Source organism: Dermochelys coriacea, chromosome 1 (assembly GCF_009764565.3).
Source record: "Dermochelys coriacea isolate rDerCor1 chromosome 1, rDerCor1.pri.v4, whole genome shotgun sequence".
In the NCBI taxonomy this organism is placed as follows: Eukaryota; Metazoa; Chordata; order Testudines; family Dermochelyidae; genus Dermochelys; species Dermochelys coriacea.
In genome coordinates, this window is record NC_050068.2 from 193,926,289 (window position 1) to 193,938,701 (window position 12,413).

The following is a 12,413-nucleotide window of genomic DNA, read 5'->3' on the forward strand; positions in this document are numbered from 1 at the left end:
GCGAGGATGAAGTCATTTTATTATCTTATTCTACAGAACCATAAACTGCGGTTGCACTAATACATTATCTATTTTGTGGCATGCTACAAGGAAATAGTCACAGAAAATGTCCTATGAAGCCAACGTGAAACAAATTGGAAGTCTTGATGGCATCTGACTAGGCACAGAAGCACAACAGAAAATACAGAGCTAAACAATAAATTACAGGCACACAAGGGCTGCTGTTCATATTGTGACATAGCCGGAGACCTGAGAAACAAAAGAATATTGCTTACTTGTGGCAAGAGAACGTAAACACACAATGAGGCACATGCTGAAAGTAAACATCCACTATGGATTTGAGTTAAAGCAATATAGTGAAATACTTCCCTCATCCCATTTACACTTATTGCATTTCAGGAAGCAGTAAACAGCTCATTCAATGACTTGTGAGTGAAAGTATTTTGGTTCCTCTAGAATCTACTGCCAACTTTTCATGACCAACTCCAGCAAAACCTCCATGTTGTTATTATATTTATGTTAATTTGTACATGATACCCCTGTACAGGACTTCGTAAAGACAAACTCCAAAAGAAGTCCATGTTCACCAGTATTACGTGCTGGCATTCAACATAAATCGTGGAAGCAGATGGACTTCGGAGATTTCATTTCTAGTTCAGCTTTTAACTTTGCACAGACAGCCTATCTCCCTCTGCATTTTAACTACAAAAATAGTGACGACTTGTGAGGTTAATGTAACATATCAAATATATAGTAACAAAAGCTTTGGGCCTATGTAACCGAATGTAACCCTGTATTCACACCCCACATACTAGTGTAATAATCTTTACACAAAATATGCCCTGTGAGGTATCATTTGAAAACTAGTAACTCACTGGTCAATACTATTGTGGTAAAACGTATGTAGCAACATTATATGTAGAGTTATGAGTTCCCTCTGTATGAGGTTGGTAGCACATGTTCAAACCCACATAGCCCTGATTAGGCAGCAGGTCTATCTTACACAAAGGAGCATGTGTTTACTTCAAGTTACTATAAGTAGTAAACAGGGTCCCTGAGACAGCAAGAGGGAGAACAAGGCAAATCTATATGTCAGCATACACAGGAGAGAAGAAAAGAGCATGGGTGTACCTTCACCCCGAGATTGCTGTCACCTTCTTTACTGTTTGAATAAGCTTGCTTTGAGAGGAAATCCTCAGAAGAATCCACTTCAAGGAGGGACTGGACTATAAAAATGAGGGGCAAAAACACACCAGGGAATCTCTCTCACTCTTTCATTCGCCTAAGACAACAAAGGATACTTCTGGGCGAATTCTGTTTCACTGTGTGTGCACATAATTCAAGTGCCATGCATAATTTTTTTCCCCACAGAAAATAACTTCTACTTGAAAGTTGCTGAAGTTCTGCCTTTTTCCCTCCAGAGATCAATGTGGGGCTAGAATGGAGCCTGTGCTCCCAGACAGCCCCAGCTCCCATAGGGAAGAGAAAGGCTGAGTGCCTTCTTCACAGTGCCTCTCAGTCCAGGTCAGGAGACACTGGATATAGGGAGACAGACAGCATGGGGCTGCTGGAGGATGGTCACAGACAGGGGTTCATAAGGGCTAGTGGGGAAGGACAGACTGAGGCAGGGGCTGAATGTGAGGGCCACAGGAGGAAGGGAGTGCAGGGCCTCATGAGGGAAGCAAGATGACTGAGTGGGTACACAGAGACACATGGGAATAGGGGGTAGATGGTGCAGGGACACATGGGGGAAGGGGGTGGCTATATGGTGGCACAGAGACACAAGGACAGGGGAAGGAGGTGCAGGGACGCATGGTGATGTGGGGGTGCAAGGACACATGGGAGTGCAGGACACATAGGGATGGGGGCAGATGTGCCTGACTAAACGGGAGAGGCTAGAAATCAGCCAGGGTCTGATGGGGGAAGCTCCCTAAGAATCTCTCCCCACGTTTCCTCCCCCAAAACCTGTTCCATACTTTTCCACCCATACCCAACAACCCTCCAAGGCACCTTCCCAGCAATTACTTCCCTCTCTCTCAGCTCTTCTCTTATCCCTGGCTCCCCCAAACCTTTGCACTGCTTCTGAGGGGTGCGGAAAATACGTTTCTGTATTGCAGTTTAAAAATGAATTATTACTCAGAGTTCTCTATTAATATGACTAGTAAGGAATCCCGAATCTTTTTTGTTGTCTGTATTGTTTCAGACATACTTCCTGACATGTATTTTTAAATAAATTGCCAAAATAATTGAAACTGGTGTGATTATATTGTGTTATTTTGACAAATAAAATATGCAGAATTTTTCAAATTTTAAAGTATTGTGCACAGAATTTTTAATATTTTGGTGCACAATTCCCACAGGAGTAAAAGGAACCAGACTGATGGACTTTTGGAGGGGTTCTGACCAGAGAATTTGGTCAGATCTGTTGCAGGGATCATGTGGTAAGGATTTTACCTTGAACCAAGTCTAACCTATTAAGTTTTAGTAACTGGAAAGCATTTTATCTTTATTTCTCATCATCATATCTGACTAACACCTTATACCTGTACTCACTTCAAATGTCTCCCTTTGTAGTTAAATACATTTGTTTCATTCTTTAATCAAAACTAACCCAGTGTTGTATTTAAACTGAATTGACTGGTAACTCCAGTAAAAATAGGAAACTGTTGTACATTGACCCCCTTACAGGGGCCATGGACCTTTACTGTCTGAATTGTCCAGGAGAGGGCTGGATAGTGCAGAACACACATTTTGGGGGAAAAAATCTAGAAATGGGAGTGTGTTAGGGCCATCCTGCAAATGATAACCAAGATTGGTGGAAGACAAAGTGTTGACTGGAGGATGGCTGGCAGGCTGTAGCTTTACACAGACACTCAGGGTATGACCTGTATGCTGTTTGTGAGAGGCCCCCAGGTTGGGAGCTATACCAGCAAAGCACTGGGAGGAACGCAAGGTTGCAGGTCAGGTGGTGACACAGACCCTCAATGGTCTGGATTGCACCCCAGACCGTGATAGCCTCATTCTCCTTTTAAAGTTACTTTATTCCACTCTGGGAGTGTTAAGGTGCCTTAAAGTGGGTGAAGGTGCAGATTTGTTTTGCACCCATTCTAAGGCACCTTAACAACTGCCAACAAAAAGGAGAATTGGGTCCTATGTATTTAGTAATGACATATGCTAGGTAAAGGAAGGTTACTGATCTTATAACAACTGGAGTTCTTCAAGATGTGCAGTCCCTATGGGTATTCACTGTGGGTACACACTGTGACTGCTATTTGCACTTCCTGATATGACTGTCCCTTGAGGAGCCAGATGTCTAAGTAGAGTAAAACATGATAGCATTAATAGCATAGGTGTACTGCCACGACAGACATGACCTCTGTAAAAACCCTCGGGGCTGCTGAAAGGACAAAGTGGAGCACTTTGTATTGGAAATGGTCTCAGCCCACCATAAAACGCAGGTATCTCTGGGTGGATAGCACATCTTAAATCAAAAACTGCAAACCAGTCACCTTCATTCAGAGGGAATTATGACAGCCAGGGTAATCAGCCTGCATCCTGCGTGGCGGATGAAGACATTCAACTGCCTGAGGTCCAGGATGGGTCCACCCTTCCTCCTTTCTGGGCATTAGGAAGTATTTGGAATAAAAGCCCTTCCCCTTGCGTTAAGGAGCTACTGGCTCTATAGATGGTAAGTGGATTAGGGAGACTACCTCCTGCCTGAGAAGCCTCTCCTGTGAAGAATCCTTGCAGAGGAACAGTGAGGGAAGTTTTGGAAAAGGGGTAGACAGGAACTCGATTGTGTTAAGGTGATGTCTAAGACCCATTTGTCTGTAGTTAAGTGCTGCCACATTGGAAGAAAACAGGCCAGGTGGCCACCAAAGGGGGTGGGGAAGACTGGTTGTGTGAGAACTGGTTGATGGCTCTTCAGCGTCCATCCAAATGACAGCTTGATAGATATGGCTGTGTCTCGAGAAGGAACAGTGGTGGAGCAGTGTGCCTTGCATGCTATACCATTCTCGGGGCTCATAGGATTCCTGGGGATAGATCAGCTGTGGGCTTGGCTGGTACCTATACTGTGGCAGTTTAGAATATTTTCTGTGATGTGCTGGAGTGTATATTCCAGAGGCACCCGAGTCTTTAAGTGACTGAAGTGATTCATCAGTTCTTTCAGTGAAAAAGTTGTTGCCCTTGAAGGGGAGATCTATTACATCCTTTGGGAACCCCAATGCCTGCAACCAAGAAGCCCCTCTAACAACCACTAAGATAGCCATGGAGTGAAAAGCTATGTCTGCTGCAATCAGTGAAGCATGAAGGGATTACCTGGCCTCTAGTTTTCCTTCATCTAGAATAGCTGGAATTGGAGCCTACATTCCTGGGGTAATTTACTGATGAACTCCGAGAGATTGTTATAGTTAATAATGTCGTATTCTGACATGGGTTCCTGGTAGTTCGCAACATGGAAGAGTAGAGTGGCTAGAGAAAAGCACTTTCTGCTAAAGAGATCTAGTCTCTTGTGATCCTTGCACATACCGTGGTGAAATGTATTTCACTCTGTGACCACTTGGACAAGCAGAGAGTTTTGGGTTTGGTTGTGAGAACAAATATTCTGTGCCCACAGAGGGAACAAAATACTTCTTTTCAACCTTCTTCGGGGTAGGAGCACAAGTAGCTGGTGTAACTTCTTGATGATATTTTTCAAGATTTACAGGTTGGTTCAGAAACAAGAGCTAAAGCTGGAAGCTTCTTTGCCTCCATTTATCCTTTTGATTTAGTTTTCGCTCTCATGAGACCTTTGCTTGAAAAATCAAATGCTTTAATTGTATCTTTGCAAATTGAGGTCTTGGACATTGTTACAGCTTCTTGACTGATGTACACCATTTTAAATGTCTGAACCAGATTACAGAGGCTGATATCGATTCCTAAGTTAAGGCACCCGTATTATTGGGAAAGTAGATATTTGATTATTTGCAAGTCACCTACTCTGAGGAATATGACCCTGAGCAAGAGTACAAAATGAGTCACTGTCCAAGCCAGACCCCTGCTTGGTTTCGAGATCCTACTAATGCATTCACAAAACAGACATATTTGAAGAGATCTACGGATTTGAAATGCAGAAAGTGCTCGCAGTTATGGTGCAGGAGATGGATCTGGCTTTTAAGGAGAAGAAACAAAAGATCCTTCCAGTTATCACGTGCCTGAAAGACCTCAACACAACAAAATGAGAAAACTTCACTTAAGGATATCCTTTTTTCAGAATGCAATCTTAACAGCTGGTGATGGAATGGACTCAGTCCAAGCACAGGTTGAGAAGAATTTTTGAACAAATTTAGTTTGCATGAACTAATCAGACATTCATCTGGGGTCAAAAAGGGACTTTAAAATTTGTGGACTGCCTTAATTAGCAAAGACAATCACTGTAACTTCTACAATAGGAGATTAAAGTGTTAGCTGGATGAAACTGGTTAAAAAGATGCCGAGATCTACCTCGACTGGACTGTTTGTTCTTTCTTGCTTGTGAAACGGACATAGTTGACTCCCTGCACATGGAGAAAATAATGGAAAAGTGGAGTGCAATTAAATCATGGAAAATTTCCCTTGATTTCAAAACATTTAAAATTATTATTATTTGCCTGTTTTGTTGCTTCATCATAGGCTGCAGGATTGTTGGTTTAGTTAGCCTGCAACCCTGACACTATTCAGTTAAATTCTGGGAACAGTTTGGTAAATTTTTTAGACTTCACCCCCAACCCCCAATTTGAGATCCTAACTGGTACCCCCTGCTGTGCCAAATGTCATTCCAAAATCACCTCATTACTAGGGAGTGCCACTTTGGAGGGAGCCATTGATTTAGGAGCTTGTGTGTGGGATCCTGAATCTCTTTCAGTGGGATCTAAAGGGTTTTAGCAATCCTCTGAAGAAGTTTTTGTTACTGCCTGTAAGCATCTGGCGGGGGCATCCCTTCATCCAGAGATGAAGATGATGCCATCAAAAGTTTCAACGGAGCTGGTTGCTCCAATTCCTCTGGAAAGTGTTCTGCTGGTGGTGATCTCTGTTGAGAGCAGAGCCTCATGTGGTCTAAGTCTGGGAGTCAATAGTAAGTGTCCCAAGCACTCCAGTATGGCCAATGGGCAGGATCATAGGGGCAGGGGCAGACCCATTGGGGGTATCATTGATCCCTGTCATCAGGTATGGGTCCAGCAGATGTAAGGGTTTCCGGGATGCTTTAGAAACCCTACCTGGGCTGATGTCCAGATGGGGACTTGTAGGAACTGGAGGTATTGGCTCCTGCTCTTCCTTAGAGTACAAGGTGTCTGACTCAAATGGCAGCTCTCCAAAGCCATACTCTGGTGAGAAGCATGCTATCAGCATTGGCGCGTCCCCAGCTCTGCTAATGGTCAGGATTGGTGAGTGATGGGTGGGGAGTGCAGTGATGTGTCTCACTCGCACCAGGTCCAACAGGATCAGTGAATCCTGGTCCATGTAAATTGTCACATCCTTGAGAAGGGTGTATACTAAGGTGTGGCAGGAGGAAAACTGGCCAGAATCGTCAGTATGGGATCTGACAATGCAGCTTGAGGTACAGTGTCATGAGGTACTGCTGGTGGCAGACGGCGAGTATTCTTGACTGTCCGTATACACTTTCGTGAGTAGTTTTGGGCCACTGGAAGCTCACGGTACTATCAGTGCTGGCCTGTCTTCCCCATGAGCTCCAGGCACACCACTCCAGGGTGTGGAGTCTCACTTAATCCAGAGGAAAGGGGAGTTACCACCCTCTTCTTCAAGGACTTATGGGACAATTCTGTCTTCTTATGTGTGTTTCTCTCTACCCTCATTGTGTTTCCTCTTAGAGGAGTTTTTGGGCCTGCTTGAAGATGCCGGAGGGGCACTGGTGGGAGGTTCTGGTTGATGCGGAAGAGGGCAAGAGAATCCCAGATCAGACAAAAGCCCCATGGAGAACTCCATCAGATGCCTGCTATGAGGGGGAAAGGATAGGTAGATGTCACATTCTGATGGCAGTAAAGTTAGCTCTCATGCAGGTCACTTACTGTAAGACCCAGCAGGCAAGGCAAGGTTTGAAGAATGAGACCTGGGGCTTAAGCACTCAAAAGGTTGGGGGAATAAGAGAACCCCTTGATCCCTGTTAACTAACTACAACTTATAAATTGATTAACTATGAGAGAAATGACAATAAAAACCGTTTACAATACGTACAGGTTAAAGCCCAAGTAGGTTCGAAGGCTATGGACATAGGAGAGTCCCGTCCCAGATATGAGTGGTAGAAAGGAACTGACGAGTCAGTCGTCTGTGCCACCTCTTATGCCCTCAGTCTGCAGCATGAGGAGGTGCAGATATGAACCTTGGACACTGCTATGGAAGAATTTCTGGTCTGGAGTGTTCAGAGTACATGCACACCCACAGTGAATACCCATAAGGACCAGCACTCAAAAAAGATCTCAAGCTAGAGCTGACCAGAAGTGTTTAGATAAAAACACTGTGGCATTTTCCAACCAGCTCTATTTAGAGAAGAGAACTTGTTTTCCATAGCCTCTGGGGCTCTGTAAAATTAATTGTTAACTAAATATAGGCAACCAAACAAAACATGTTAAACACAGTAACCTTCCTATGCTGTTCTTCCTACAACTCCTAGGTATCCTCAAAGTATTTTACACACAAAGAAAAGGGCAGCAGCAGATACTCGTAGGACAGCATGGGGTATAAGTCAGGGCAGAATCTGGCACACCAGATCCAAGTCTGTATTTTGTCTTCCATTCTCCAGGTCTGTAAGAGGCATTTGCTTAGTTTCTGTTAGAAATGAGTTCCCAGGCATTGCTTCCAAATGTGATTAAAAACTGAACAGCGATTTGTCCAACTACTGCTACATCTACATGTCTGTTATTCAGACAATAGGCAGGGGTGAAAGTGACCCGGTACGGTGTATCGGTAAGAAGCCGTTACTGGCCCTTATGCAGCCCAATTAAAGTGCTGCCGTGGCTTTTGCCTCCCTAGTTGGTGGTGCTTTTAAATTTTTGCCCGACGGGGATGGGAGGGTGGGGCAAAAGGGCAGCTGTAGATCCCCGGGTGGTGGGTTCCAGGCAGCGCAGATGGGCCTGAGGCCCTGCCCCTTCCGGGGTCTGGAGTCGGCTCCCGAACTGGTAAGAATTTATTATTACTTTCACCCCTGACCATAGATAACGTGTTACTTGGCCACCGCTATTAGGGAAGAATAAATTGGGAACCAAATAAAAGGCCAAAAAGTTGAAGTAGCCTAACATCACTTCAGAACAGGCACTGCAACAGTGAAAAAGGTTGACAAGGAACTCTTGGACAAATGAAGGGAATGAAGAAGACTGAACCAACTTGTCCTCCTTTTCTCCAGTGTAAATCGAGGCATTACTCTGGAATCAGAGAAGTTTAATTTACACCACTGTAACTCAGAATAGAATTTGATTCAGCATCTCTCCTGGTCTCTCTTTGATCTTTCATACTGCTACACACGCAAGGAAGAGGAAGTTGTTTCACACTTTTGCTTTTGTTATTAATAGGGTGGTTTTCTGCAGGGCTAGGTGGAGGGACCAAGGATATCACAGTGTGAAAGCTTTTCTTATGAGAAATGTCTTTTTAAAAGAAAATGACTTCTGCAGAATATTGAAGCTTTTCTGCAATCAACTAAGACTTATCTGATTTTTGTTTTGTGTACGTGTGATTTTCCAAATCTCCTTGCAATTGTCAAATACCCATAGCTGAATATTAAAATATTAAATTATAAAAATTATAAATATTAATTTATTAACATTAAATTTTATTAAGAAGGGGAATATTGACCTGGCCCATGAGGTTGTCCATACTGTTTATAAAGGTCAGCAGTTGGCAAGACTGTCAACGTCATGAAATGATTTCTTTGAGCCGATATTTCACAAGAGTTCCTTGAGCACAGCTGGGAGTGTGTCCCTCAGCCCCATTATGGATGAGGCCCTACCACATTCATGGCCATGAAAAACGGGTCATGGTTCGGGAAATCTGGTCTTCCCCCCGTGAAATTGTGTGCTTTCTATACAGATTTCACGGGGAAGACCAGCGTTTCTCAAATTGGGGGTCCTGCCCAAAAGGGAGTTGCAGGGGCATCGCAATATTATTTTAGGAGGGTCATGGTATTGCCACCCTTACTTCTGCACTGCCTTCAGAGCTGGGCAGCCAGAGAGCATCAGCTGTTTTCCAAGTGCCCAGCTCTGAAGCCAGCACCCCTCCAACAGCAGCACAAAAGCAAGCATGACAATACCATACCATGCCCCCTTTACTTCTGTGCTGCTGCCTTCAGAGCTAGGTGGCCACAGCGTGGCAGCTGTTGACTAAGGGCCCAGCTCTGCAGGCAGCAGCGGAGAAGTAAGGGTGGCAATATCATACCAGGCCATCCTTATTTCTGTGCTGCTGCTGTTGGCGGCTCTGCCTTCAGAGCTCAGCTCCCGGCCTGCAGTCACCAGTCTCCAGCTGCCCAGCCCTGAAGGCAGCACTGCTGCCAGCAGCAGTGCAGATGTAAGGGTAGCAGTACCTCAACCCCCGCTACAATAACCTTGCGACCACATACAACTCCTTTTTGGGAGAGGACCCCTACAATTATAACACTGTGAAATTTCAGCATTAAATAGCTGAAATCATGAAATTTATAATTTTTAAAATCCTACGACAGTGAAATTGACCAAAATGGTTGGCGAATTTAGCAGGGCCCTAATTATGAAGGAAGGCACTAACATTCTCATATAGGCCCAGAATTCCCCACTTGCCTTCAACAGCTGGGAAGGACAGGGGTCCACCTCCTAGACAGTAAACTGTGGCACCAAGAGAACCACCACATGCCTGTGGCCTTTGACTGAGAGGAGACACTTCTGGCAGAAGTCTCATGCTCAGCCTGACCAATTGCAGCTGGTTTGTTCTTTTGACTCTTGTGCTGTCGCTGTGTGGGAAGTGAAGAAAGGTCTCTTTGCCTTCACCACAGCTTCTACCAAATCTCACAGGGCAGAACTGTTGTATGTGGTGCAAAGCCTGGTTAATCTGGGCTGCTCCTCTCCATGAAAGCACAGAAAGTTCTATGTCTTGCAGACAAAAGCACTTGGATGTCCACAGCACTGCCTGCTTCTGCCTTGCATTGCACAGTTGTGAGGGAACAAGTGCCAAGCCTTTCCTGCTCCCGTCTCAGCAAGCCAGCGTTGCTCGCTGTGGTTCTCTTGGTGTATTATTAAAAGGCAATATCACTGGTAATTAAGCCAGTGAGCATTTCACCCTACTAAAACAGGGAAGTGCTATAAACTAAGCAGTCAAGAGAAGCAGCGGTGGAAAGAAATGACAAAACCAATTGACTCAGATGTTACAGCTTTCACATGCATTCTGAGTAAGAGGGCCATAATGCAGAATCCTATCAGACAATGCTGGTATGCAACAGACACTGACCTGTGTACATTTTCCATTGCTGCTACTTCTGCTAGAGCAGCTAGGCTAAAGAATGCAGACACAGTCGGCATGCCTGGCGTAATACTGTGAGTGTCCTCTGCTTCTGTGCTTCTAGAGCATTCGTCGTTGCAATCGGTCTCTGCACTGGATGTTTTTTGGAGACTACTCTGTGGTAGCTCCTTTGGTTTTTCCTCTATAACAAAAGAAAAAGTAAAACTTGCAGGCAGCGGGGCAACAGTCAGTTACAGCTGTGTACTGAACAATGCTTAGTATAGAGATGTTAACGTATTTTTTCCATCATTAATTGAGACTATCATCTGTGTAATACAAGTTTACTAATGGGGCTCTCTGCCTCCCTCTAATGGCTGGACGACACAGAAGTTTATGCTATGCATTGTGATCTAACACACTTGGATTTTTTCACTCAGGCAGTGGAAGCTCATGTCTTTAAATCCAGAGGTCCTGAGTTCAATCCCCACTCTTGATGACCTACCTAGGGACATCACATTACCCCTGTATTTATATAAACTACAGGGCCCAATTTCACATCCACTAATTGCGCCCACTGTGCAGGCACAGTACCTTCACTTTGCTGCACTGGTAGCATGGCACCTTAAGAGAGGTAAACTATGTTCCAGCACTCTCCGGGTGCCCCTTCCACTCATACAGAAGTTTAGAGACAGATTTTTTTTTGAAATCTAAAATTTTTATCCAACAGTAAATTGCCTATTTGAAACTTACTGATTTCTTAGATGGTATGACCCAATTGGTACCTGTTTTTACAGAATTATTTTTCCACTACGGGCTTCCCTACTAGGGGTACGTTTCCCTATTAGTTTACTTATACCTCAGAACCACTCAATAATTTAGATTTATCATAAATTTAGACTTTCGGCTCCTTACCCTGAGCCCCTCCTGCTGGTGACACTCGGCCATCTGCTGTCCGAACAAGATGTGTGATCTTCGTTTTCCTCGCTTTCCTCTTTTGGCTACCAACCAAGGGTTCATGCAGCAGTGCTGGCTCTGGAGTATTTGGGACAGATACAGAAGTTTTATTCTTCCGTGCAGGCTCTCTGGAGGTTTTGTCTTCTGCAAGTATGGCTGAAATGGGACAAGTCAGTTATAATTAAAGTCAAACGTAAAACACTAGAATTGCTAACTATACACACATTCATATCTGTCTGCATATGACAATACTCACTAATGGGACTGCATGGTATTTGCAGGGCTCGAGTCATGGAAGTGTTTGTGAGCTGCACCCTGTGTTTTGGGTTTGCAAGGAACAGTATTGGACCAGTTTTTGCAGGTTTCTGTGAGGTTCAAGTTTCTATTGTTTTAAAAGGATCTAGCGAGTACAAACTGTGATAGACTCACAATATCCTTCAACATCCTGGACATACCTTGTGGAATTAAGAGAAACTTTATTGAATTAAGGCTAATATTTTTGGGGTCCATTGTATTAAAAACATAATTGTGCATGTTTCAGAGTAGCAGCCGTGTTAGTCTGTATTTGCAAAAAGAAAAGGAGTACTTGTGGCACCTTAGAGACTAACAAATTTATTTGAGCATAAGTATAAGATGAAGTGAGCTGTAGCTCACGAAAGCTTATGCTCAAATAAATTTGTTAGTCTCTAAGGTGCCACAAGTACTCCTTTTATAATTGTGCATGTTATTGGGGAACTATATGTAACTCCTCTAGGAGGCGGACCCTAATGTCATTCCTCTGGTTTTCAGTCCTTTGAAGCCATCCCCTGAAGAGGTTTGCATATACTAGTTCAAAGTGGATCTCCAGGGGCCAAGAGACAGAAAAAGGATTTTTGGATAAATAGCCTGGTTTTAAACAGGCTCAAGGCCTTCTTCCTGATCCAGCAAATGGGCAGGCCTCATGGTCCATGGCAGGCCCCAGTCCTTAGTGTAGGGTTGGAAAGACTGGGCTTACGAAGGACCCATAAAACTGTGAGCTGAAGTTG

The 12,413-nt window shown here is 44.1% G+C and overlaps 1 protein-coding gene across 14 annotated transcripts in view; it reads right to left on the reverse strand.

Moving 5' to 3' along the window:
* BBX (BBX high mobility group box domain containing) overlaps positions 1-12,413 on the reverse strand; it is a 189,916-nt gene that overhangs the window by 8,168 nt on the left and 169,335 nt on the right. For 12 of the 14 annotated variants that reach the window (XM_043510859.1, XM_043510850.1, XM_038404292.2 and 9 more), the window contains 2 exons: positions 11,347-11,544; positions 10,444-10,636 (listed from right to left, as the gene is read on the reverse strand). In XM_043510859.1, the coding sequence (XP_043366794.1) occupies positions 10,444-10,636; positions 11,347-11,544 (391 nt within the window). The remainder of the gene's footprint in view (positions 1-10,443; positions 10,637-11,346; positions 11,545-12,413) is intronic. The other 2 variants (XM_043510855.1, XM_043510842.1) reach the window with 1 other exon arrangement.